Raw genomic sequence first — 27,393 nt, forward strand, 5'->3', positions numbered from 1 at the left:
TTTCTTGTAACTTACAGATACAACATTTAGAACAACTTTTGGAAAGTATCACTGAGAATGAAAACAAAATACAGATTTTGAACAACTGGATAGAGGCCCAAGAGGAGAGACTAAAAACTTTACAAAAACCTGCAAGTGTGATCTCAGTGCAGAAGACACTCCTGGACTGTCAGGTGAGAAGGCACGTGGCTCCTGTCCACACGGTGTGGCCGGGCTGGTTATGTGGTCGTGTGGTTCAGTCGCTGCTTCTGCCCCAAGGACCAGGGTAAGCGGCTGTACTTCTGAAGGTCTTCTCCAAATCCCCAGGTACTTCCTTGTTACATAAAATAGTCTTCCATGGGTTTTACAAAATTGCACACTGCCATTTTTTTTTCATGACAGGCAGAAGATGGTATTTTCCGTTATCATTGTTCCTAAGTCTTGAATGTTACTCCTAAAAGAAAATGTTCAGAGGACATTTTGATTTGATGTTTTCCAATGTGTGTGTGTGTGTGTGTAATTTTTATTAACTTACTCAGTATTTACAGAATTACTCTTAAGGTTTCCATTATTTTTAGCGTTTCATTCTGTTTCTTTAGAAGAAAGTGATTTTCTTTTACCTGCTCTGTAATGTGTTCTGACAGGACCACTTGACCCTGGGAACCACTGTCTAAATCACACTTGAGCTTATAGCTCTTGGCCGTGCCCTTTGTTTTGCTTTGTTGTCATTTGCCAGGTCACTTGGTCTCTGAGATGCCCTCACCCAAGTGTTGGTTAATCTTCCTTGAGTACTGCCCGGATTTTGTCCCTCCATACTGAGAACACTCCGGCTGTCCCTGTCACTATAGCCAGCACAGGGGATGCTGCCTCTGCAGCTGCTGCGTGAGGGCATGACACGACTCCCTGTTGGGGCTGGAGGTCAGCTCACACCCATTTCTACTTAGAAGGTTCTAGAACAATACAGGGCATGCTAGGGGAGCAGCAGAGCTCATTAGGAGAGGTCTTGCAAGTGGTCCTGTCCTGTTTCTGAGGAGCCACTAGCCATTTCCATTTAGAATTCCTTCAGCCACCTCAGATCCAGTAGCCGACACTCCACAGGTCTGTGCTACACCATCCCCCACAGGCCACCCTGGTTTCACTTGAGTTCTAAACTATCCATGGCATGGGGTGTCCTCACTGTTTTCCAGATGAGAAAAATGGAGGCCTGGAGGTTTGATGACTTAAGGTCTGCTCAGATGACCAATACTGGCAGGCACAGAATGGGGACTGGGTCTCCTGGGCTCTTCCTACTATACCATGATGATAACCACTTATTCCCTAGACTCTTCTGAAATCTAGATCTATGTAGTGATTGAAATTATTATAAAAACTCATACTGTAATATTTGCAGAAATTCAGTGTATGTTGATTAAAATGTGCTTAGGTGTGATGTTATTTAATTAGGTACTCTAATGGCGTTTTTACTAGAGAAGGGCACTCTTCCTGTCTCTTACACCTTATTGTTCTATGATATTGTGCATTGAAAACTTTCCCCTCTCACCCTTCCAGGATATAGAAAATCAACTTGCAGTTAAATCCAAAGCCCTGGATGAGTTGAGACAAAGTTACCTGACTTTGGAGAGTGGGACAGTGCCACTGTTGGAAGACACAACATCCAGGATTGATGGGTTATTTCAAAAAAGGAGCAGTGTCATCAACCAGGTACTAGAACTCATTTGAAATATACTGTTCCTCTTCATGTATTCTTTCATCTTTTTTGGTTTTTGTTTAATTTCAGAAACTCATGCCATGCTAAATAAAAACTGAGGAGTTGCTCAGAGAAATATGCAAGTAGAGAAAAGCATTTCAGATCCCATTGTTTTTGCCCTGGATAATTAGAGGTAGAGCCACCAGTTCCAACACCATTGGCAAGCTAGAAATTCATTTGGTTATCTTTGTTTTGTCTAATGTACTCACAGACAAAGATGTCTCCACTCCCCAACCCAACAAGCATCTGGCACTATTTCCTGGAACATACACAGGAGCTGCTAAGAAAAAGCATGTCCAGGGAGGTGCCTCAGGGAGGGAGTGATCCTGTCTCCTGTAGCCTCTATTAAGTCAGAAGTGTGGTCAGCATATGGAGAACTTCAGAGGTGGGGAGAAGCACAGCATGTGTTGAAGAGGAAGCATGTAAAAAATGCCTCATCATTTTATGAAACAGGTCTTATTTTTTTAAAGTACTTTTTATTCATTTGAGAGAGAGTAAGCAAGAGAGCGCAAGCCAGGGAGGGGCAAAGGGAGAGAGAGGAGCAGACTCCCTGCTGAGCAGGGCCACCACCCTGTGGGACTCCATCCCAGGATCCTGGGATGGTAACCTGAGCTGAAGGCAGACCCCTAACCAACTGAGCCACCCAGGAACCATGGAAGACATGTTAAAGTCTGCATTTACCCCTTCTAGGAGTTAGAGCACCAAAAAAGCAAAGATAGGCATCAGTAGATATTACAACACTGATGGTTCTCCACAAATGGAGAGAAAAACTGTGAATATTAGCCAATTGTATAGGTGTGTCCATACTTCCCAGAGGTCCTTATTGTGGATTTATTTGTTGTCTTCTAAAAGCTACTTTTGACCATTTTTTCCAAGAGGGAATTGGGAATAGCCTTTATGACTGAAACTCATAGTTGACCCTCAACCTCCTTTCTCCCTTAGAACTCAGGCAGGAAAACAGAGATGAGCTTAACACACCTTGTGTGAGTCATTTGTTAAATGTATCTTCTGTGAGACACTGGGCTCACTGCCAACAGTACAAAGATAAACAAGAAAATAAATGTATCCCACACAAAGAGCTCCCTGGAGGAAACATACTTGAACAGATAATCACAACACAGTGGATTATAATAAAAATGTAGGGTAAAAAAGATTGAGATAATGCAAGTTAAAAAAACATGCACATGGTACTAACCATAGAAGATAGATGTACAGATAAATGGAATAGAACTAAAAGTCCAGAAATAAACCCTCAAATTACAGTCATCTAATTCTTAGACAAGGATATCAAGAGAGTTCCAGGGTAGGGGGATAGTCTTTTCAAAAAATGGTTCTAGGAGAGCTGTATATCCACATTCAAAAGAATGAAGTTAGACCTATACTTTCATACCTTGTTTAAAAATTTAAATCGATCAAAGGTACAAGTGCTGAAACTATAAAACTCTTAGAAGAAAACCTGGGTCTAAATCTGTGTCAGTAGATTAGGCGATAGTTTCTTGGGTACAACACTAGTAGCACAAACAATGAAAGAAAAAATAAGCTGGACTTCATCAACACTAAACGCTTTTGTGTTTGAAAGGACACCTTCACCAAAGTGAAGTGACGCACCACAAAATAGAAGAAAATATTTGCATGGTTAGGGGCTTGAATCTACAATATAGAAAGGACACATGACTGAAGGGAAAACATGAGTGAGTGATCTGAATAGCTATTTCTCTAAAGAATATATGAATGGCCAATAAGTACTTGAAAAGGTGCTCAATATTATTAATCAAGGAAATGCAAAGCAAAGCCACAATGAAACACTGCTTTACACCCCCCTCAGTAGTGGTAATAATAAGGCAGACTAACAAATGTTAGCAAGGGTATGGAGGCATTGAAACCCATCCTGCTGGTGAATGCAGGAGGGAGCAGCTGCTTTAGAGAAAGCCTGGCAGGTCCTAAAATGCTTAAACATAGACTTACTGTATGACTCAGCAACTTCACTCCCAACTGTCTACCCAAGAGAAATGAGAACACATGTCCACACCAAAAACTTATGCATGAATGTTCCTCGCAGAATGATTCATAATAGCTAAGCAGTAGACACAATCCAAGTGTCCCTCAACTTACGAATGGATAAATAAATGGTATATCCATGCAATGAGATATTACTCAGCCATAAAAGGGAATGAAGTACTGACAGTGACTACAACATTGATGGCCTGGAAAACTTGCTAAGTGAAAGGAGGCAGTCACCGAAGACTATGTATTGTATTTCTCTAGGGAGCAGAGCTAGATTATGGCTGTGGAAGAGTTGGCGAAGAATGAGGAGAGACTGCCGATTGGGTGGGTTTTCTTTTTGGGGTGATGATGGTGACTGTATACTTTAAATAGGGGAATCATATGGAATGTAAGTTATATCTCAATGCTACATCTTTTTTTTTTTTTTAAGATTTTATGTATTTATTTGACAGAGCTCACCAGCAGGCAGAGAGACAGGCAAGAGAGAGAGGGGGGAAGCAGGCTCCCCTCTGAGCAGAGAGCCCAATGCAGGGCTCAATCCCAGGACCCTAAGATCATGACCTGAGCCGAAGGCAGAGGCTTTAACCCACTGAGCCAGGCACCCCTCAGTGCTATTTTTCTTAATAATTTATTTTTTAAAGTATATCTCTCTACCTAATGTGGGGCTTGAACTCGTGACCTCTGAGATCAGAGTTGCATGCTCTACTGACTGAGCCAGCCAAGTGCCCCAAAGTGTTTTTTTTTTTGTTTTTTTTTTGTTTTTTAATGCAGAAAACACAAAACCTAGACCATCCATTCATAAGTATTCCAAAGTCAGTAGAGCCCCATCTTTAAAAGCAAGGGCTTTGATTCTCTCTCTGAATAGAAAATGCGGCTGCCAGATTTTTATCTGTGTCCCAGGACAGGTACTTAACCTCTCTATGGCTCAATTTCCTGGTCTGTAAAATAGGGGTGATCATACTAGCTTTTAGCAATGCCTCTGCTGCCCTACTGGCTGATTCTACTTTTAGCATTCTGAAAATGTTCCTCCTTGTTTCTGGTGTAGTGAATTTTGCTTCATGGTCTTTTTATCTTTCCCTCAAACCACATGTGCCATTTCTTTTCCATGAAGCTGTAATAGTCTGAGGGTTGCCCTTAAGTGGACCAGTAGATGTACCAACTTGGTATGTAGAAGCCAGGAAGGCCTCTGTGGCCTGGACCATGGCGGTGCCTTGTGTAGCCATGTGCCTGGAGGAATCCTTTTATCTGACTCATCCCTGCCACGCAGAGAAGTCGTAGCTTCTTTCTGTAGGGAGTTTGCTTCCTACCTCCTTTGTTTCCTTACTATCTTTTGTTCTTTCTTAAGGATGGATTCTTTTCCTGAGCCTGTGAGCCCTTGTAAAGACATTCCGCCTACACAGTTGCCAGTTGTGAGACTGATATTTTAGCATCCCAGGTGGTTCTTTATCTGTCCCTGTTTGGGGCAGGGTTTGAGGAAGCCTGCCTGTCAATGTCGCTTTGTGTCCTCCACGTAGATGTTAAGCAGAGGACAGAGGCCTGAGCGCAGACTGGGTGGTTACATCTAAAATTGACATCACATCACAAATGAAGCTGCCCAGTTGGGCCAACATCATGATCACACTCCATTTCTACTCAGATCCTTATTTTAAATTGAGATATAATTCAAATACCATAAAACCACCCTTTTGAGTGTACAGTTCAGTGGTTTTTAGTGTATGGACAGAGATAGACAAACCATTAATACTGTGAAATTCCAGGACATTTTTGTCGACGCAAAAAGAAACCCCCATTACTCTGCATTCCTCCCTTCCCTTAGTCCCTAGAAACACTAACTACTTTGTCTATGTATGTGCCTATTCTGGACAGTTTGTACACGTGGAATCATGCAACATGCGGTCTTCTCTGTCTTCCTTCACCTGGCATGTTTTCAACATCAGTATTATAGTCTGTGTCAGAACTTTATGGGTGACTAATGTTCCATTGTATGGATATAGCACGCTTAGTTTATCCATTGATGGACATTTGGGTGGTTTTGACTTTTCATGAATCATGCTGCTATGAACATTTGGGTACAGGTTTTGTATGAACATACATTTCCATTTCTCTGGGGAATAAACCTAAGAGTGGAATTAGTGGGTCATATGATAACTCTGTACTTAACTTTTTGAGGAATTGACAAATATTTTTCTACAGATGCTGTACCATTTTATGTTTCTTCCAGCAATATATTAGAGTTCTAGTTTTTCCACACTCTCGCCAACACTGGTTATTGTCCAACTTGGATTATAGCCATCTTAGTGGATGTGAAATGACATCTCATTGTTGTTTTGATTTGTATTTCTCTAATGACTGTGGATGTTCTTTCGAGAGGTATCTGTTCAATCCTTTGCCCAATTTAATTCTTTGGTTATTTGCTTTTTTTAATTGTTGAGCTGTAAATGTTCTTTATGCAACATATAGAAATAAATATACATACATATTCTCAGTTGTATCTGAGATCGTTGACATGCTTCAGCCTCCTACAGTTATCCAACATACTAAAGGATAAAATAAGCCCGCCATTGCATTTCCTCCTGCTTGGTCCTTGCGTACCATTTTGACCGAGCATGTGCCTCTCCAACTTACAGTGACTCAGTGCTGGCCAACAGAAAACATTTTATACTTACAATGCTTTACAATTTTCAGAACACTTTCACAGACACTGTGTTATTTGTGTTTTTATTTATTTTATCTGTTTTGTGAGTAGGGAAATGAGTTCAAGGGTTAAGTAACTTGTCCGAGATCAGAAAGCTCAGGTTGTCACGGACATGTATGCTCACAGATCCTGATTCCCCACCTGTTGTTCATTCCCTGGGCTGTCTCCTGCTGGGCTGAGCTTTATCTCTGCTGATCCTTCTGGCCTTAGGGCTCTTTTCCATTCACCTGTTTTAAAACTTAGTCCTCTCTGATATTTTTAGTTCATTAACCTACCCTTCCCACCTGGGTTAATCACGGACATTCACCCAGTACCCTCCAATTGAGATGCCTAATTTGGATCCCATGGTAGAATCCTTAGAAGGGAGAAGATGATGAGAGAGCCTCTTCTCAATGATTTCCTAAATGTTTCCACTTCTCATACAGGTCAATGAGCTCAAGACCTCCATGCAGTCTGTTTTACAGCAGTGGAAGGTTTGTGATAAACTGTATGAGGAGGTGACGATGATGACAATCCGATTCTGGTACTGCATGGAGCACAGCAAGCCTGTGGTTTTGTCATTAGAAGCCTTAAGATGCCAGGTGGAGAGCCTTCAGGTAAATTAACCACATCTTGGCCCAGTGCGTCCACTGTTGGCAGAAAATCTCCAATGGATTCAAGCCCAGAAATGGACACAATGTCCTTGGTGCTGTCCACAGAGAAGCACACAATAGTATCTTAAAAAGCAGCATCAAAAGCATAACACGGAATTCCAAAATGAGTCCCATGAGCCCGATGAGTGAAACTTCGTAAAAGGATACCTAGGCTTTTTCGTCATTGTTGGAGTGTGTGTCTGTTAGTGTCCTTTTTAAAGTTCTTTTCTTAAATGAAAGAATGCCATTCGGTTGTTTTCTTCTTCACATTTCTAATAATTTCCCCCAGTCCTGTTAAAGTTTGAGTGTTCGTGTTACTGTGATGTGGCAGTACGTGTTGGAAAGCCGCTGCCTCCTTTGGACGTGGCCAGGCCGTTCTGAAAGGAACATTCCTACTCTCTCCTCTCAGTCTCTTCAAGACGAAGCCGAGGGCAGTGAAGGACGTTGGGTGAAACTGCAGGAGGTGGTTGGGAAGCTCAAGGACCGCTGCCCCTCGGTTGCCGAGATAATGGAAGAGAAATGTCAGAGCACGCATGCCAGGTATGCTTTAAGATCCTGTTTGAATAACAGCAGGTATCTTTATCTCCCTGTGGTGGGGTGAATGACGTTACAGCGGCTTTGTGAAGTCCTCGTAGTCGTTGGAGATAACTGGGTTTGTGCAATTCTGGCTTCTGCTCTGAAGCGTCTGGTTATGTAAGATTTGATTTGGGGAAGGCTGTTTCTTACCTTGTAGCCAGGGTCTCCACTCTCAGAGGGCACAGACTAGCGGCCTAGGGGGAGTCTCAGGGACACCAAAATCCTGGGCAGAGACGGGCTTACGGGGTAGTTAGATGGACAATCTGTTTCACTGGAAACGTAAGATGGAAGAAAGGGGATGTTACTACTCCTCGGGGAGATGATTTACGAGGTTGGAAAGAATTCTTTGATGAACTGCTTATGGTAGAAAGTTCCTTCTAAGGAGTGTGGCCCTAGTTCATTGCAAGGCTTTTATTTTTGCTCAGTAGGGCATGAAATTTGGCCTAAAGATCATTTGCTCTGATGACAAAGACATGCGAGCTACCCTCCGTGCCTTTCTCGATCCTTCCTCCACGCAGAGTCAGCATCTCTGGAAATCTACTCTCAACAAGTGTTGAGCAGGGGGCGTCCAATTTATCTACCCCGCAGAAGTGGCATCCTCAACTCACGATCCAGTCTTTACTGGGAGAAGGGAAGGAGGGAGAGAAAGGAGGCACCTAGACACGGATCTGATGCCACTTCTGGTATCGGGGCCGCCCTCGAAACATGGCATTGCGGTTTGCTATAAACAGATTCAGCTGTTGCCACTTGTTACATTGTTGGCACAAGAATGCACCAGAAGGCTTGTTGGAAAAGGTTGCAGAAAATAGCACCAAAGTGTTCATGATTATTACCTGTACATTAATGAGCTGTCAGGTGGTTTTGTTACCTTCTCTTTATAGATAGGTAGGCTAGTATGTAGGTAGAAAGGTAGGTAGATAAGCTAGATACAGACGTAGGGATAGATTTAAACATACATGTTTTGTGGGGTTTTGTTTTTATTTTATAAGGAGTGTATGTTGTATATATAATTGGGAAAAAATATTGTTAAGAGAAAACTATTCTGGGGCGCCTGGGTGGCTCAGTTGGTTGGGCGACTACCTTTGGCTTGGGTCATGGTCCTCGAGTCCTGGGATTGAGTCCCACATTGGGCTCCCTGCTTGGCGGGGAGTCTTTTTCTCCCTCTGATGTGTCCCCTCTCGTGCTCTTTCTCTCAAATAAATGAGTAAATAATCTTTTTTTTTTTTTTAATCTATTCTGGGATTCCTGGGTGGCTCAGCTGGTTAAGTGTCTCCTTTCTGTTCAGGTCAGATCCTGAGGTCCTGGGATTGAGCCCATTGGGCTTCCTGCTCAGCAGGGAGCCTACGTTCTCCCTCTGTCGTGTTCCCCCTGCTTATGCTCACTCGATCTCTTGCAAATAAATAAAATAAAATCTTTAAAAAAAAACACACACACACACTGTTTCGCTAAGATTTTTGAAATTCATAAAAATGAAGCAGTTGTGCCATTTTTCCTTTTCCATCTGTTTAGCAGGGTTAAGGATATTCTGAAACAGCATTTTCATGTTCTTCAGGTAAAAATGTAAATATTACAATGCTTCCAGAAAGCTAGTTTGACCATATATATACCTATAACCTTAAAAATATTTACATATTTTTATTCCTTGACTAGAGTAATTCTCTCAGAAATCTAGTTTAAGGCCAGTGTCTTGAAATAACAAAAAATGGCCTTTTGAACAAAGTTATATGTGAGCATTAGATTTGAAAGCAAAAATTGAAAATTACTTCAGTATCCACATTAATCTCAAATTTGGTAATTAAACAAAAACCAGACCATTTAAAGACTACTATATATGGCCATTTCAAATAAGACTTGCTTATTTTTTATTAATAACGGGGAAATTTTTAAGTCATATAGGAAAGGTACTACAGTCTGTATGTGGAGTAAAAATGATTTCCATTATTCCTGCTGTTACATAAGGGACATGTTGCTTTTGTAATTAGAAAATAAATTTGGGGACGCGTGGGTAGCTCAGTTGGTTAAGCATCTGCCTTTGGCTCAGGTCGTGATCCCTGGGTCCTGGGATTAAGGCCCACATCAGGCTCCCTTCTCAGTGTGGAGCCTGCTTCTCCCTCTGCCCTACTCCTGCTTGTGATCTCTCTCTCTCTCTCTCTTTCATTCTCTCTGACAAATAAATAAAATCTTCAAAAATAAAATAAAATAAGGTTGGCATAAGCACAATTTAAATAAGGCCTACTTAATGACCCCCCCCCCATCTCTAAACCAGGAGACCCTCCATGTGGAGAAGGTTTCATCAGGCCTGCAGTTCAGCACGTTTTCTATCTTTGCCTAACAGATATTCATGATACGATAGATCTTGCCAGTCACAAATTTGGTAGTTTTTGTTGAGAATTACAAAGTTGATGAAATGTCCTGATTTGGAACTTCTGTTTATATAATGGTGATAACATTAATAAAAATGTCATTTATGTCTCAACAGCCTATCTGCTATTTTATTTACCTGTCGGCAGAATGTGTGCACTGTGCTTTTGCTGCAGTGGGACGGGTGGTCTGAGCGTCCCCTTGTTCATGTTGTTTTGACAGGTGGACCCAGGTAAACCAAGACATTGCAGACCAGTTGCAGAAGGCCCAGAGCCTGCTCCAGCTCTGGAAGGCATATAACAGTGCTCACATGGAAGCCACAGCGAGGCTGGAGCAGCAAGAAGCAAAGTACCAAGAGCTTGAAAACATCAACATGTCTGGAAACAACCTGGCTGACATCCTGACCCCAGCCCTGCAGGATGTAAAGGTGGTTGCAAAGTCCATTGGGAAAACCAAGGCCAAGACAGCCCAACAGATAGGGCCATGATCCAGGGACTAGACAGACCACAGAGACAAAGAAGTGGGTCAGGACAGGTTCATGAGCAGCCCATGTAGGACACGAATGAGCCTGGGTGTTGCAGGGTTGGGAGAGACAGGTGGCTGCTCAGAGGTGAGGTCTAGGCAGCGGGTTAAGTAGGTCAAGGGCACCTGACAGCATCTCATTTCAGGTTTCCCCTTTCAGTCTAACAGGTAAATCTCCAAAGCAAAAGCCTCATACCAGGTCTCCAACAAAGGCAAAAGTATCTCAACTGAGTATGATCATCTACACTCACATCTATGGTCTTGCTTTAGAGATAATCATGGATCCATGCCACATTAATATGGCATTTCTGTGGGTTTCTAATCATTTCTAATGATTTTTAGACTATATTTAAAAGTTGTATAATTTTATCCTGTTAGAATGATGAATGCCCAGAAAGTGAATACTCTGTAGTTTTTTGTTTTTGTTTTTGTTTTTTTAAAATATTTTTATTTGACAGAGAGAAATCACAAGTAGATGGAGAGGCAGGCAGAGAGAGAAAGGGAAGCAGGCTCCCCGCTGAGCAGAGAGCCCGATATGGGACTCGATCCCAGGACCCTGAGATCACGACCCGAGCCGAAGGCAGCGGCCCAACCCACTGAGCCACCCAGGCACCCCACTCTGTAGTTTTAAACTGGGTGACCAGATGCATTGTGTGTATCTTCTGATACCAAGGGTCAAATCAAAAAAGTGTTAATCAACTTAGGCAATCCAACAAATACCTGTATTTCAGATTAACTTCTACCTGATCTGTTGTTTAAACAGATTTCACATACGCTGTATTTATAGAGTAGCCCTAAAATCAGCTTGATTAATGAGATTCTATAGTCTCTGCAAATGAGCCCATTTATGTCATAAAATCTCAAACACAGGATAGAGTTGCACTGATTCATAAAATAGCCTTAAAGCAGATCCCTGAAGTGTTCGATGATTAGAAACATAAAACAGAGGAATCTACCCGGGTGGTCTCCAGTCTTTACACTGGAAGGCCCAAACTCTGTTGATCGGTTGTCAGTTTTAGCTCTAAACTGACATGTTTCTGAAGAGCACCACTGATGCACCTCATATAATGAAAGCTTGGTTTTTTCAGTTCTTTAAAATAAACGCTGTTGGGGTGCCTGGGTGGCTCAGTGGGTTAAGCTTCTGCCTTCGCCTCAGGTCATGATCCCAGGGTCCTGGTATCGAGCCCCGAGGCCCTCATCGTGCTCTCTGCTCGGCAGGGAGCCTGCTTCCCCCTCTCTGCCTGCTTGTGATCTCACTCTGTCAAATAAATAAAATCTTTTAAAAAAATTAAACACTATCAAAAAAATAAACGCTAACAAAGAGCCACACCCACAATTTTAGGGCAGAAATTCTCCTAGATGTTGACAGAGTAGTGAGCATGGGAATTTGTGTTACGATTGGAGGTAGAAGTGTTTTCTGTCCACTATTTCTCCTCCAGGAACTGCAGCATGATGTACAGGAGACAAAAGAAGCCTTTCTCCAGAATTCCACTCTCCTTGATCGACTTCCGCAGCTCCCAGAGTCCGGCACCCATGTGCCCCGCTCTGCACAACTGAATTCCCTCCAGAGGGCTGCTTACTTGGAAAAGATGCTGCTTGTGAAGGCTAATGAATTTGAGGTTCATCTCATATTTCCATTCAAGTTGTAATCTTGGGCATTGGCAAGCTACCCTCAATCCCTCATATCTTGCGAAGTAATAGTTTTTAGTGCTGTATGGAAGGCTCCTCAGGGAAACTACAGAATCAAGATGCCCTCCGATGACCGTTCAATCACATTGGGCAATGAGCAGGTCATGTGCAAACCTCTGTTCTTCATTGAACGTGTTAGTTGAAGAAATGAGCTATTAGATTCCTTACACTGTTCAGATCGCATAGTTATTTGGATCTCCAAAGGGGGTCCTTGAGTCATGGAAATAGCTGCTTAAAGCTTAACCATCTGTTATACTCTTTATTCATTTCTGGAAAAACCTTTAGTGCACGAGCTGTCAGAAAGAACAGAAGGCCCCAGAGCTCCAATATCACATGTCAGTATCAACAGGAAGAGAAAATTTAACTAGCAAGACTGAGGGAGCAGAGGACTCATGAACCGTCCTCTCTAGACCACCCCAAGCAGGTGATCCAGTCATCCCTGAAGGTTCAGAGCTTTGCCAGAGGCATGAATGCAGGAGGGAAAACAAGGAGTCTTCTGAATATTCATCTCTGAGTAGTCAAGATAACAATGAGCTGCTGGGGGTTGAAAGCACCTTGAGCTTCTATCAGCTTCCAAGACTGTGCATAATTCTGTTACATATGCACATGAAAATGGTTTCTAATGAAAACTTCTCTTGTTCTAGTTTGTTCTGTCACAGTTCAAGGATTTTGGGGACAGCTTAGAATCTTTAAAAGGTCTCATCATGCGTGAAGAAGAGAATTTGGATAAACTCTACCATCAAGAAAAGGAGGAAAACCTTGACTTATTCCTGGTATTGCCAATATTTGTATTTCCTTAGGGCTTAGACTCACCATAAGGTAAAAGGCTAGTGACTGTTGAGTTAGAGAATTTGTTTGTATCGTCACTGGAGCACGGTCGTTTATATGCCATTCATTCTTGGCCTTATTTGCCCTAAGGCCTAGAAGAGTATGACAACACAGAGATCTATTTTAGTAATATGCCATGGTAAATTTAGTAGATTTAAAAATTTTTGACATCTTTACTATTAACTTCAGTGAACTAGAATAATCTAGGAACTGGCTGTTGTGATTAATTGAATTTCTCTGGTTAGTTGAAGATCAAAAGTAAAATAGCCTATAAATGAATTTTGTAGTTTTTCTTTCTTTATTAAACTAATAAGTTTAGTGGAAGTAGCATAAATTAAAGAATTCTGGATCCTACAGACACCTAAGGACCGATATCCATAACCTAGATCAAGAGTCAGCTAACTGTGGCCCACTGTCCAGACCCTGTCTCCCACCTGATCATATAAAGTGTTACTGGTACACAGTTATGCCCCTCCATTTATTTATTCTCTTTGGGAGCTTTCATGCTGCAGGGGCAGAGCTGACTTGTTATAACAGAGATCAAATGGCCCATAAAAGCTGCAAAATTTATGATGTAGCCCTTTACAGAAAAAGTTTGCTGACCCTGGCCTGGATTACTGTGGCAGAGTTCCGTAGTGATATCATGGATATTGTGAAGGATGCTTGCTTAGCATATCATTGACCTAGATGCTGTCCCTGGAATATTTTAAAAATAACATTTTGCTGAGTTTGCATTCTTGTGATTTCATATCCTATCAAAATACGGATGTTTTAAGTACCATGCTTTACCGGGGTTATTTTTTTGTGGGTAAACTACATGATCTCTTGAAGGTCAAGTTCTTGGCAGACTACATGGGACTTTTGAAGGTCCTAAATGGGTACTTTAAAAAAAAAAAAAAAAAACCCTAATTTCCATCTTTCTTAAAAACATAATCTGACATGATTTTCTATTTCCTGGGGCGTTCAGGTGCTGACCACACGTGCACTTGTTCTAGAAAAGCCGCAGGATTGGGAGATCAGGGTTCACCAGCTCTCGCATTAGCTGGTTGTTTGACTGTGGGCCAGTCATTTACCTATCTAGGCCCCCCGTTTTCCCTCATGGTTGAGATAAGGGTGGTCTGCAGGATCTCTGAGGTCTTTTCATCATCTAGGTCGCTTATTGACCTCCAGAAACCTGAAATGTAATTTTTTTTTAATAGAACCACGTGCTGGCACTGACGGCCCAGTCACTTGCTGTTGAGCATTTGAATGAAGTAAGCCTCAAGCTCCCAGTTAGTGACATAGCCGTAAAGACGTTACAGAACATGAACCGGCAGTGGATTCGGGCCACGGCCACGGCGCTGGAACACTGCAGGTCAGAGCATCCTGTCCCTACCGTTCTGTTTCCGTGAAAAGCTGCAGTGACCAGCTTAAGCTCAGGAATGACATTGTTTTATGACTCTTGTTTGTTTATAAACCTTTGCAGTGAGCTGCAGGGAACTAGCTTGAATAAAAAGTTCCTTTATTGCTGCGAAAAATGGGTCCAACTTTTGGAGAAGATAGAAGAGACACTCGAGGTGAATGTTGCCGACAGCCTCCCAGCTCTTCTGGAACAGCAGAAAACATACGAGGTAAATCTTTGCTCTCCCGCTACTTTGTGCCCTCACTCTGGGCAGGAGTTGGGAAAAGATACTGTATTTTATTTTAAATCTGTCAACCCTTGGATACCAAAGGTCAGTCTTATGGCAGATTAATTGGTCAGTTGATTGTAAAATTCTCACACATTTCATAAGTTTCAACATTTTTACTGCTCCACTTTGTTAATGAGAGAACTCCTAGATTTTCTGCAGTAGGTGGAAGCTTCTAGCACAACTTGGCTCCCATAAAATGCAAACATACCAAGACCAGGCTGAAATACTGCAGCTTCATCTCTGCATTTGCACTGAATAATTCTCTAAAATATTGAAGCACCTAGTAGAATTGCAATTGGAGCATTAATGATTGGACAGGGGAATTTCCCCATGCATGGGCTGATGGACATTTGGAAGTACCCTTAGTGGTTATAGGCAGATACTGCATTTTGAAAGTATGCATGATTAGGTCACTGTAATTTTTAATGTAACTGATTTAAGTCTGCTTGTTACATTAATGCCCTCCAGTGAAAATGAAGTTCATTGAACCAAAACACCCTGAATAATCTTGATTAAATTACCAAACCTCTTTACATCTTAGTTGCCTCGTCTTTAGATGGGTATGGTAATAGTACTTAGTCTGGAGCACCTGGGTGGCTCGGTAGGTTAAGCATCTGCCTTTGGCTCAGGTCAGGATCCCAGGGTCCTGAGGTAGAGCCCCACCTCAGGCTCCCTGCTCAGCAGGGAGTCTGCTTCTCTCTCTCCTCTGTTCCATTCCTTCTCATAGCCACTCTCACTTGCTCACTCTTTCAAATAAATAAAATCTCTAAAAAATAGTACCTACCTCTAAAGATTGAGGAATTAGGGAGACATGCATGTTTTACACAGTGCCTAACTAGTGTTGAATGCCCAATAAATGGGCATTAGATGTCATTATTATTTGGCCTGTTTGCTTCTGAGATTGTATCCACACACCTGTGGATATGATGGCCGAGCATTTTTTGCAGTGAGGCTCCAATAATTTGAAAATGAATCTTCTCACATGTCCTATAGGAGCTTAGATTTTAATGGGACATACAAGTTCCAGGTTTCTTAAAAAGAAATCTATTAGCCGATACCTTCTATTTTCACTCCTATACAGATGTTAGAAGCTGAAGTTTCTATAAACCAGACAGTTGCTGATTCTTATGTCACCCAGTGCTTGCAACTCTTGGACACAACAGAAATAGAGAAGAGGTAAGCCATCTGGGGCTTATGATGATTGTGCGGGTGTGGAGGGTCACACAGTGGGAGCTGGCCTTCCACCATGTGGGTCTCGACCACATCAGTAACCGGCAGCCATGTTGGTTGATAGCCTGTCATGGGGCCAGTCTCCTATTAGGATGGGGACTTGCCATGTGGCCATCGAAAGGTCAGTCACACTTATGTGTACGGTAGGGGGGTGGCATTAGCAACAATAGATGAGTACTTTGCAAATACCCACTCACCAAATATCGCTAATGAAGTTTTTACCCCCAAAGGATTGTTCTGTAGTGTTTTCCTCTCTGCCTGTAGCCTCATGACATTTTGCTATTTAAAGAGGAATTCTTAAGGTGCTGCTCTTCCCAGCAGGTAGCTGTGTCACAGAGTTGTCAGAGAACGGATTTCTCTCTGTGCTACATACATGGCATTGGCGTGGGTCAGGCTGAGCAGAGCCTCTCAGCTGAACCTGCTCACACAGCGGTTACACGCGGTGGGCGAGCTCTCTTTGGTGCTTATCTAACTGATGACCGCTACCGCTTTTCCTTCCCATCGATACTGTAGACCTCTGATTTTTCCTTTGAACATAACTAAGAAATATAAAGTGCATTTCTTCATAGCACTGAAGTTATAAATTCAGGCTAGATTCTTGTTCCAGGACAATAAACTAGTTCTGATTAGATTGGTGCAGCAAAACGTGACTTTTCCTATAATAAATAGAAGGCCTTATTTATCATGTGGTGGGTGTTATTTATCTGGAAAAGAACTAGGTGAGGAGTTGCAGAAAGCATATTCTTTATTGCTGAAATTTTGTCAAGTACAACCTTCAGGTAATGGGTAACGTTGCACAGTCCCTGTTCATCATTTCCCATTGGTCTGATACTCTTGTTTTCCATACAGCTTCTGGCGTAATGTAAGTTAAAACAGCGTAAGTTTAAGGGATGCAATTGCGCATGCTGCAAAAATACCAAGACTTCCGCAAATATCTCCTGCTAAATGCCTTTTTGCTGCCCCTGCCTAAGTTTCCCAACACATTTAAAATAAATGTACTCAGATTTTAAGGGTTTTTTCCCCCACGTAAATTGTGCACATAAACCGCGAACATGAGTTTCTGTTATGTGTCAGGAGTGATTTTTTTTTTTCTGTGTGCTGATGTCCGAATTCTCTGACCATTTGTTTTTCCCAAGACCGGAATTTATTTCAAAGTTCACCAAACTGAAGGACCGGTGGCAGAGTGCTGCCCAGCGCGTCCGGCAGAGGAAGAGTGACATCGATGGGCTGGTGGGGCAATGGCGGTACTTCACCACCACCGCAGAGGACTTGCTGCGCTTCCTGAACGATACCTGCCACCTGCTGTCGGCCTTGAAGGCCCAGGACTGTCACAGCCTCCACCAGACCAGAAGGCTGATCCGTGAGCTGAAGGTAGTACATGCGCAGTCGTGATGTGAGGACTTGCAGGGTGGTCGCTGTTTGGAAAATGTTCCCTCCACCTCAGGTTTTCAGTTGTGGTTCACGTGTACTCTCCGCATGTGGGAAGACCAGTCGGGTCACCATGACCCTCTCCAGCCTTGTCCCCAGCCTGGTGGTGTCAGAAACCCAATCTTCTCTGTTCATCCTGAAATAGTGAGGCCTTCTTGGGCTGTGGGGGGAGGGATGGGATAGAGAAGGGGTGGGGTAGGGTGAGAGAAGTTTGAGATGACAGATTCACGCCACCCAAGCTTCTAAGGTACGGGCTGGTGAATCACTTGACCGCCACAGCTGTAATTTATAAGGATGCTCCTGCTTATTCTGGAAGGGCAAATTCATGTAGGCAACCGAGTTTTTTTTTTCTTTTATCTTTTTTATTTTAATTCCAATGCAGTTAACATACGGTGTTATATTGGTTTCAGGTGTACAATATAGTGATTCAGCAATTTCATGTATCACTCAGTGCTCGTCCAGATGAGTGTGCTCTTATGCAACAGAGTTTTCAATCCGAGGGCTGTTCGATGCACCTCGGTTTATACTAGTTAGTTGGCCGTCTCCAAAACATGTTCCATTTAGCTATAGAACCACTCCTTACTGCAGAGACATGGCTAAAAGAAACACTGCCCTTCTGAAATCCTGCGCTGTCCCCATTCATTTTTCTGGTCACCGAGTATCAGTTGAGTACCTCCTCTGTGCTAAGTCAGTGTGGACAAAGAAAAGAGCCTGGCTCTCGGGCATGCAGTCAAACAAATCAGTAAACAAGGAAATGCTAATTCGTCTGATTGGTCAGGGAAATCAGACAAATCCATAAACAAAAAAATACCAGATAGCAATAAGGCATATGTAGAAAATTAAAACAGGACCGGTAATGGAGGGGCCGGGTGGCTCCTTTCAGTTGGGTGATCTCCAGGAACACGACATTTAAACTGGAACCTGACAGAGGAGAGGGAGCCGTCTATGCAAAAATCTGGGGAAAGAGCCTTTCAGACAAAAGGGATGTCTTACTCAAAGTGCCCAAGATGGGACCAAGCTTCACAAGGCAGAAGAACAGAAGGAAGGCTAGTGTGAGTGGAACACGGCCAGTGAGGCAGCCCCGGGAGGGAGTGACTTTGAGAGTGGGGCAGGGGGAAGCACTTTGAAGTATGGTAGCCCAGTTACAGTCTTGCTGTAACAGGAAGCCTTTGAAGAGTTTCATTCGCAAGAGGGGGCATTTGTATTTTTTGAAGACCCTCTGGCTGCTCTCAGGGACAACAGACTGTAGAGGAGAGGCAGGAATCCCAGGGTGTTAACGTGTTTCTTCCTTCCTAACAACAACCATGGATCATCATCTCTCACAGTTCTGGGGGTTGACAAGGCTCTGTAAGGTGGTTCTTGCTTGTCTCTCAGGGAGATTCAGTAGATGGTGGTGGGGGCTGGGCTCATCTGAAGGCTCACTCACTCTCCTGTCTAGCACTTAAGCCAGAAATACTCAGACAGCATCATTCTCTTGTGGTCTCCCCACATGGAGGCTTCTGGTAGCCAGACTTTTACATGGCAGCTCAGTGGCTTCAAAGATACATGGGAGAAGCTGAATCACCTTCTAGACCTAGTCACAGAAGTCACTTCTGCCATCCTCTGTTAATCAAGGCCATCACATGTGCTCACACAGAATCAATGCAGAGGCGGCAAAGACACCATTGCTTGATGGGAGTGGCGAGGTTCTAAACTAGCACGCTGGACTGGGAATATTGTTGCAGGCATTTTGTGAAAAATAGAGTTGGCCATAACTAGTTAAGAAGCCTTTCTGTAGTCTTGGATAGTTGTGACAATGGATAAGAAAAGGATGATCATAGTAAAGATAAAAAAGGATATGTTTCCCATGCAAGTACTGACCATCCCTACCCTGCTTATCTTCCAAGATCAGATGAGATAGGTTGTGTTCAGGGTGGTATGGCGGTAGACTTGCTAATGATGTAAATGTGGCCCGGAAATAAAAACCTAAATCAAGATGGCTGTAGGGTTTTAGCTTGAGCATTTTGGTGAAAAGTGTGCTGTTGACCAAGTCAGGGAAGACTAGAGGAAAAGCAGATCTTTTCAGAAGCTTAAAATGGCTAATGGATTCCATTTATTTGGCTATGTCAAGCATTGCGGATGCTGGAAAGACAAGTGTGGAGTGCCTGTATATTCATTGAGTTGCATTTTCTCTTTTTTGTCTGTTGCTGAGAGTACAGTCTGCTTTTCTCCTTTGCATCGGGTTATAGCAAGTATTCTCAGAAATAACCTTTGCAAATCAATGCTCTGTTTCCATTTTGGAAAATGCCCACAATTACGTCTCCCTTGAGAAATTTGAAGGTGAAGGAAATCATATCTAGAATAGGAAAAAAAACTAAATTTTTTTTCCTCCTGAAACCAAACGTTTTTGGAAGTAGGAGTCAGTTTAAAACCTTTTACTACATTTTTGTAGTGTAAGTACGTAGTTTCAGTCCATTTAAAGAAGAGTGAGCGTGATATTTAAACGGACTGTTTTAAAGCTGTCCCTTTAACGTATATATTGATGCTTATGTTTATGTGCCCATAATAAGCTTAAGTGTATATTTTCTATATTTTGCCTTTTTTCATTTGTTCTCTCCTTTTATATCTGTTCAGCATTGTGTGCACATTCTGTTTTTGTGGGTTAGGATAACCTGACTCATACAGTGGTAATGGATATATGCTCTTAATTTCAGGTCTGATGCTCCACTTATTTTCTTAATACTTTCAGATCCATTTATCTTAGAGGCTCTTAATCCTTGCAGTATATTTTTTATTTCTCTATGCTTCTGATCATTAAACTAAGAATGTTATCTCTTAACAACTATTGAAAATTATTTAAGAACGCATTATTTGGTGTACTGTATAGTAGTGTAAAACATTAGCCTTAAATGTGTGTGTGTGTGTGTACGTGTGAACACATTCTAATCAGATTTGCCTAATTTATATCTAACGTAACATTTATTAGTAGGAAAAGCTCAGAAGGGAATGCATACAGTCACGTTTGGATCATATCAGAGGTTTAAGGAAAATCACTTTTTTTTTCTCTTTAGAGTAAAGAAATTCATTTTCAGAGACGGCAAACTACCTTTGAACTAACCTTAGAAGCTGGGGAAAAGTTACGGAACACAACTAGCCTGGAGACTAAAGAGTTGATTGACAAGAAAATCAGTCAACTTGGGGACACCTGGAAGGACACTAAGCTCCACGTAGAAGAGCTGATTAAACAGTTGCAGAGCAATGTGGAGGTAAACTCACCATTTACTCTTCAGGATATTCAAATGCAGCACGTAGAGTTTTTATTTGCTGTGCAAAAGTGGGCATGATTTTAGGAAATCACAGTAGGTTTTCTAAGGGACCTTGAGCCCTGCTAATCCATGAATCATGCCAGTTAATGTAAAATAATAATAAATGTAAAAAATAAAAATAATAATTTTTCAGTAATAGATCATTGAAAAAGCTCAGAACCTCAGTAGAGGTTCTATTTTATATCTGCTTTTACAAAACAGGAAGCCTAATCGTGTTCCATGAAAGTTCTATATACAAAGCTAATGTTCCACATGTGGTCTGTCTTTGGGTATAGTATATGAAAATAAACACAGTGATGATCCCTCCTCTTCTGTCATCAGAGAATGTGCTTTTCCATGTAAGCACATGTAAGAATTTCCCAGATAATTTATGACTGTATTTTTAAGAACTAACATGTTTTATTCTGTGTCATTGTTGGGAAAATAATTATTCTGTTACACTAAAACATACCACAGTGTTCTTAAGGACTCTGAGCGGCTTTGAACCTAAGGCCCTATACAACTATGCTCTCTTGAATAATTTTGTGTTTTTTATTGTTTTTCTTTTCTCTTCTGCTCTAAACATTATTTAAAGTGGTCTATGTTTAATTTTTGTTTCTCTGAGCATACCTACTCCTTATACCTCCCTGATCATTTGTGCATGTACCAAGACCAGATAACCAAGTTTCTCAGAGATAGTTGTTCTGAGTAATGTTAATAAATGTGTGCTGATTCAGGGCCTAAACATCTCTCCTATGCAGAAAGTGTCTGAATTTTATTAGGTATATGGGCTGTGAGAAATTCGTTAACTAGCAAGTATTTTGTCGAGCACTGGCTCTTGTTGTAAAACATGGTGGGAAACATAGCTAATGGTTTGGAGGGAGAAATAAAGACTCCGTTTCGTTTCTCTCTCCACTCTCCTCTTGGTTGTGTTCCAGAGAGTTGATGTTGCTAGACAAGTGACTTGCCCTTCTGTGAATTCTGTGTTAACTGTAGAGTAGGGCCGACCCAAGCGTGTTTAGGTATCAGGTGTACTGAGGAGTAAGATAGTGTTTGACTTTATGTTTGTCTACTTTTAGTAACCTCAGGACTAGAACCTTATCTCAATGAATCCATGATAAATTTGAACTTGGAAATGTGGGCAGCTGTTTTCTCAGTCATACAAGGTTAAAAGAAGAGAGATGGTGTAAAAGAATGGCATTGCAGGGAAGGGATTTGGAGCAGGACTTCATCCCTAGGTCATCCCTTGACTGGTCTGCTTCTAACTGCTTGTCCTTGGCAAGTTTTCTCTGAGCCTGTAAAACCCTGTGTGTCTTCTAAGATTATTATAATTACAATGAGATAATGAAGTTGAGAGGGCTTTGTAAGCTGTAAAGTGCTTTAAGCAGAAGGTGGCAGTCAGTGGTGAGAAATGTTGAGTGAAGTTTCACTGTGAAAGGGCCACTGAAGCCGGGCTCCTTCGGGAAAGAGAGAGCTGAGGGATGCCTAGAAGAGACAAGACAAGTGGTTTAGTGCTTTTGGTTTATGCTGCTGTTATAGGGTCTGCCCAAGACTGTCCATGTTAAAAATTAATCCTTAACAGTAGCTTTTAAATGTGAATTCCACCCCCCCAAAATGTGAATTTTCCCAGAACTGAACTAGAAATAAGATTAGATAGATCGAGGACATAGGGAAGGAAGAAGAACTATTTTGAGGCAAAAGCCAGTCAACTCAGTAGTTGAAATAAGCCACACATAAAGCTGCACCAGAGATAATTCTGCTTTTAGACCAGGCTGCCCAAGACCAGAAACTGGGTTTCTGTGCGATTTACAAAAACACATTTGTTGGAGTGGATTAAATGAGTTATTCTGTTTTTATAATTCGTTCTTAAAAAGCAAAGTGCTAACCAGTTTTCATACTGTTTTCAAATAGACCTGGGACCAGTGTGAAAAGAAAATCAAGGAGTTGAAAAGCAGGCTGCAAGTTTTAAAGGCACAAAGTAGAGACCCTCTTCCAGAACTTCATGAGGATCTCCACAGAGAAAAAGAGCTGATTAAGGTATTGAAAGCTCTGAAGGAGCATTCAAGATAATCACTTACCGCTTTTGAGAGAAATTGAAGTGTTTGTTTGCCTTTCTGTTCTTTTTTGTTTGTTTGTTTAGATTTTTTTATTTGTCAGAGAGCACAAGCAGGGGATGCTGTAGGCAGAGGGAGAAGCAGCCTCCCCACTGAGCAAGGAGCCCAATGCTGGACTCGATCCCAGGACCCTAGGATCATGATCCGAACTGAAGGCAGACACTTAACTGACTGAGCCACCCAGGCATCCCTTGCCTTTCTATTCTGTGTTGAAACTGTGTTTCCATGTTTGGTCAGAAAACGTTTTGCCTATCTTCTGTCTAAAATAACATCCTGGTCTCCAGAACATTATGGAATGGATGCTCTTTGAGATCCATGTGTGAACATGAGAAAGACCTCTGCAGAAATTCTTCTTAGGAATTGAGGATGCGGGGGGAGGTTGGGGGGGGCGGGGTTGGTTCTTCTCCAGGTCCTCTTTCTGTGTCTCTCCTCTGTAATATAACATGTGCCCTTTGAGATTACCCCAAAACCTGTTCCCTTAACAGATGACTTTGTGTTTGAAATGAGAGTAAAATATTACTGAAGAATTTGTCTTTTAGAAGCCAAGGGGTTGGAGTTTTTGCTCAAATATAACATTCTTATAAAACCTTCCAAACTGTGCTCTGTCTAGATAAAACACTGGCAGTTATTCCTAGGAGTTTTGGGCCTTTGCTGAAGATTTCTGTAGAAGAATGGATAGGAATTTGGGCTGGTAAAATTCCCAGGTCAGGAACAACCCACTTCTCTTCCCTATCCATGGCTTTGATGTTTAAAAAACATCCAGAACAAATGGTCTTTAATCTTTTATCTTTTAATGACTGCAGGAATCCAATTGAAAAAAAATTAGAAAGAAATGAGTACTCTTATACTTCAAGCTGTGCTGGAAATTGGTGTCCTTCAGCCATCTTTTTTCTTCATTGTAAAAATATCCCAACATGCAAAAAATGTCCAGCATAAATAATAATGATAAATGCCATGAAACCGTCACCCAGCTGGAAAAAAAAAAAAAGGCAAATACAGGTGACATGCTCTGCGTACTTTCCTTCTCCAGAGGGACCCACAACCCTGAATGAAGTATTTCCTCATTCATGTTCACTTCTTTATAGTTTTCCTACATGCGATTGTAGCTCTTGTGAAATGCAGAAGTATGGGGGCACCTGGGTGGCTCAGTGGGTTAAGCCTCTGCCTTCAGCTTGGATCATGGTGTCTCAGGGTCCTGGAATCGGGCTCCAAGTCGGACTCTCTGCTCTGCAGGGAGCCTGCTTCCCCCTCTCTCTCTTGGCCTGCCTCTCTGCCTACTTGTGATTTCTGTCTGTCAAATAAATAAATAAAATCTTCAAAAAAAAAAAAAAAAAGAAAAGAATGCGAAGTATTGCGTTTGTTTTTCAGCTTTGTATAAGTAGTACCTTTACTCCATACTAAAGTCATACAAATACACGCTTACATTTTCCAAGCTTTGCTTTGTACCTTTACATCCTTATTCATTGAAGAATTGATTTTTACTTCTGTTGTGAGGTAAAGATCCAATTTTTAATTTACTCATATGGATGATTACATGGATAACCATTGTCCTGGTACCCAAAGTCCAGTGTCAAATATAAAGTTTCCATATATGTGGGATTTTTTTTTCCTTAGGGCTCTCTCCTGTTGGTTTGCTTACCTCAGCCTTTATATCAACTTATCTTGATTATTGTGCTTTTTTTTTAAGATGACAAATCTTCATTTCAGGTGTGATGTGTAGTCATACTTTGTTCTCCTAAAGGCATGTGGCGGTCCTTGGGTCTTCAGTCTTTCACAACTTTTAGAAGCCATTTTTCAAACTAGAAAAAGTCCTGATAAGAGTTTTAGTGGAATAGTATCAAATTTATAGATACGTTGGGGAAAATGAACATCTTTCTGATACTGAGTACCCCTGTTCCTGCATATGGCATGTTTCTCCTTTCAGTCATGTTCAATAACGATGTATAATTTTCTTTATGCAGTCCTGTACACCTTTGGTTGGGTTTCTTTCTTGGCATATTATTTTTGATACTGTTGAAAATACCTTTTCAAATTATATTTTCTGATTATCAGTGGTTCCTGGAAGTGATAATTCTTGGTTATTATAATCAGTCATCATGCTGAACTCTTTTGTTAATTCTGATAATTTGCATAATCTTCTAGGTGTCTCAGATGGTGACAGTCACCATCTGAGAAAAATGACTCTTTTTCTGTTCCTTTTTATTCTAAACTTTTTTTTTTTCTTGCTCTTTCTATACTGGTTAGTACCTCCAGAACATTTTTTTGTAGAAGAACTGATAGGTGGCTCCTTCATGTCGTTCCTGATTTTAAAGAGAATAATTCTGACATTTTACCGCTAAGTATGGTATTTGCTAGTGATGATTTTATTAGGTCAAAAATTCCTACTTATCCCTAATTTTCAACATTGTTACGATCTCTGCATCTTTAGGTGTAGATCTAGATGTCAGGGACAGAGGAGATAATTCAGAGTCATACTCCCAGTTGACACATAGAGTTTCCTTCCATAAAGTCTAGAAACAGTACAGAATGTAAACTGGACACTCTTGAGAAGGCATACTATTTCCCAAGTGCCCCACTCTTCAGCTTCCAGTGTGATCCTTTCAGCTTCCACAGCCTTAGTGTTCTCTCACTGGAAAAATCGGAAAGAGAGACCACGAGCATTGAGTTCATCAATCCCATGACTATACTCCAAAAAGAACTCAAGTAACCCGAAGCCTGTCTCGGAAGGTGCTTATCATCCCCAAGTCACTTGGAAGAGATCTACCAACCACTTGTCCAGTCTGAGCTTCGCTCTCCTCCTCAGAAGAGGACATTCTCATTACATCTAAGTTGACACATGGACTAACACTTCATTACATACTAGCTTTCCACTGTTCCGAAATTGGCCTAGTGGCCATCTGTATTTATAAGACTTGTCCAGTGATTGAGCTCAGGGGACACTTATTTTTAAAATAATTTTTCAGTTCATAATATTGTCACACGTTTTAAAATTCAGAAGATGGAGGGACGCCTGGGTGGCTCAGTGGGTTAAGCCGCTGTCTTGGGCTCAGGTCATGATCTCAGGATCCTGGGATCGAGTCCCGCATCGGGCTCTCTGCTAAGCAGGGAGCCTGTTCCCTCTCTCTCTCTCTGCCTGCCTCTCCGTCTACTTGTGATTTCTCTCTGTCAAATAAATAAATAAAATCTTTAAAAAAAAAAAAAAAATTCAGAAGATGGAAAAGGCATACATGAAGATGAAGATGCTCCCATTGGTTCCTCTCCGCAGAAGCAATCAGTGTTTTGTTTTTGTTTAATCTAATTGTTTCATTCCAAGCCATCGATTTTTCCAGTAACCTTCAAAGAAGGATCTTTTCTTTCACCATGGATTTATGAGTCCTTCTTCAGCATGTATTAAATTCTAATTCAGGCACTGAACAAATATATTTTTTTAAAGATGTATTTATTTATTTGGGGGGGGGGGTAGAGGGAGAGGGTCTAAAGCATACTCAGTCCTGAGGACAGAGCCCAGTGTGGGGCTCAATCTCACAACCCTGAGATCGTGACCTGAGCTGAAACCAAGAGCCAGTCCTCAACCGATGAACCACCTGGGCACCCCAGTGTTATCTGTTTGTTGTGTATTCTTCCAAAGATTTTCTGTGCATATACAGGCCAGTAATTATAGAGACACATTCATTTTTGGCCCTGTTTTTACCCAAATGGTAAGGTAGAAAAATGGGACTTGACAATCCCCCTGGTAACTGAGTTAATTAATGCTGTCATGCTGTGTCTGAGTCCAAGCAAGGACTGTACGGCTTCCCTTCATGTGGTCAAACAACTAAATTTTACATCCTGTGTAAAGTGAGAACCTTTTAGGCAATACCGACAGAACTGGCATGTCCTTTTGCAGTTACGATTTGGTCGCAAATCTGGAATATTTTAAAGACCAAAGCATGATTTTTTTGAACTGTGTGTACAAGTGGTGATGAGCTGTAATAACTAACTTCCACAGTAGACCTTGCTCTGTATATTCTTTGACTCCCTGCTTTTTGTTACTTTATGAACATTTTAAAGTTCTGAAGACATTGCCAGATTGCTTTCCTTTCCATCCTACATTTCTGCATCTGAGAGCTTGGATGCACCAGGCATCATGGTAGGTGGTGAGCAGTGTTGTCACGGCTCTGACCGATAATGGAGCTGACAGTTTGGACTACTGGAGAGACAGGTGTTAACCGAAGGGTCTCACTCTTGGATACATGTGTGTGGGGATAATTGTAAGCATGGTGAGTGTTAGATGGGAAAAGGACAGGGGCTCTGAGAGCATAAAACGGGCATCCCAGCCTTGTCCGATGAGTCCAAGAAAGCTCCTCTGAGGAACTACCTTTGTGTCTGAGATGTGAAAATGTAAGTAGGAATTAACTAAATATATCTGTGGAAGCATCGGTGAAATAAATACAAATTTAAATAACTAATTTTTATATATATTAAAGCTGTCTAAACATATATGTATAAAACTCAATGCCAAAAAGTATGTGGAGAAAGGTAGTCATTCCTCTTAGGATGTAATTTGGCATATTTATTAAGAATTATTAATTATTCTTAATAAATTATTAAGAATTATAAAAATGTCCATATTCCGAATGCCTGGATGGCTTATT

At 41.5% G+C, this 27,393-nt stretch overlaps 1 protein-coding gene across 13 annotated transcripts in view; it reads left to right on the plus strand.

Moving 5' to 3' along the window:
- The window catches only part of SYNE2 (spectrin repeat containing nuclear envelope protein 2), a 330,018-nt gene that overhangs the window by 259,111 nt on the left and 43,514 nt on the right, over positions 1-27,393 (plus strand). For all 13 annotated transcript variants that reach the window (XM_032344453.1, XM_032344442.1, XM_032344445.1 and 10 more), the window contains 13 exons: positions 18-173; positions 1,528-1,680; positions 6,851-7,021; positions 7,467-7,597; positions 10,217-10,421; positions 11,956-12,135; positions 12,850-12,978; positions 14,233-14,387; positions 14,499-14,643; positions 15,785-15,879; positions 17,070-17,304; positions 20,412-20,606; positions 22,557-22,682. In XM_032344453.1, coding sequence (XP_032200344.1) covers positions 18-173; positions 1,528-1,680; positions 6,851-7,021; positions 7,467-7,597; positions 10,217-10,421; positions 11,956-12,135; positions 12,850-12,978; positions 14,233-14,387; positions 14,499-14,643; positions 15,785-15,879; positions 17,070-17,304; positions 20,412-20,606; positions 22,557-22,682 — 2,076 coding nt within the window. The remainder of the gene's footprint in view (positions 1-17; positions 174-1,527; positions 1,681-6,850; positions 7,022-7,466; positions 7,598-10,216; positions 10,422-11,955; positions 12,136-12,849; positions 12,979-14,232; positions 14,388-14,498; positions 14,644-15,784; positions 15,880-17,069; positions 17,305-20,411; positions 20,607-22,556; positions 22,683-27,393) is intronic.

Source organism: Mustela erminea, chromosome 5 (genome assembly GCF_009829155.1).
Source record: "Mustela erminea isolate mMusErm1 chromosome 5, mMusErm1.Pri, whole genome shotgun sequence".
In the NCBI taxonomy this organism is placed as follows: Eukaryota; Metazoa; Chordata; class Mammalia; order Carnivora; family Mustelidae; genus Mustela; species Mustela erminea.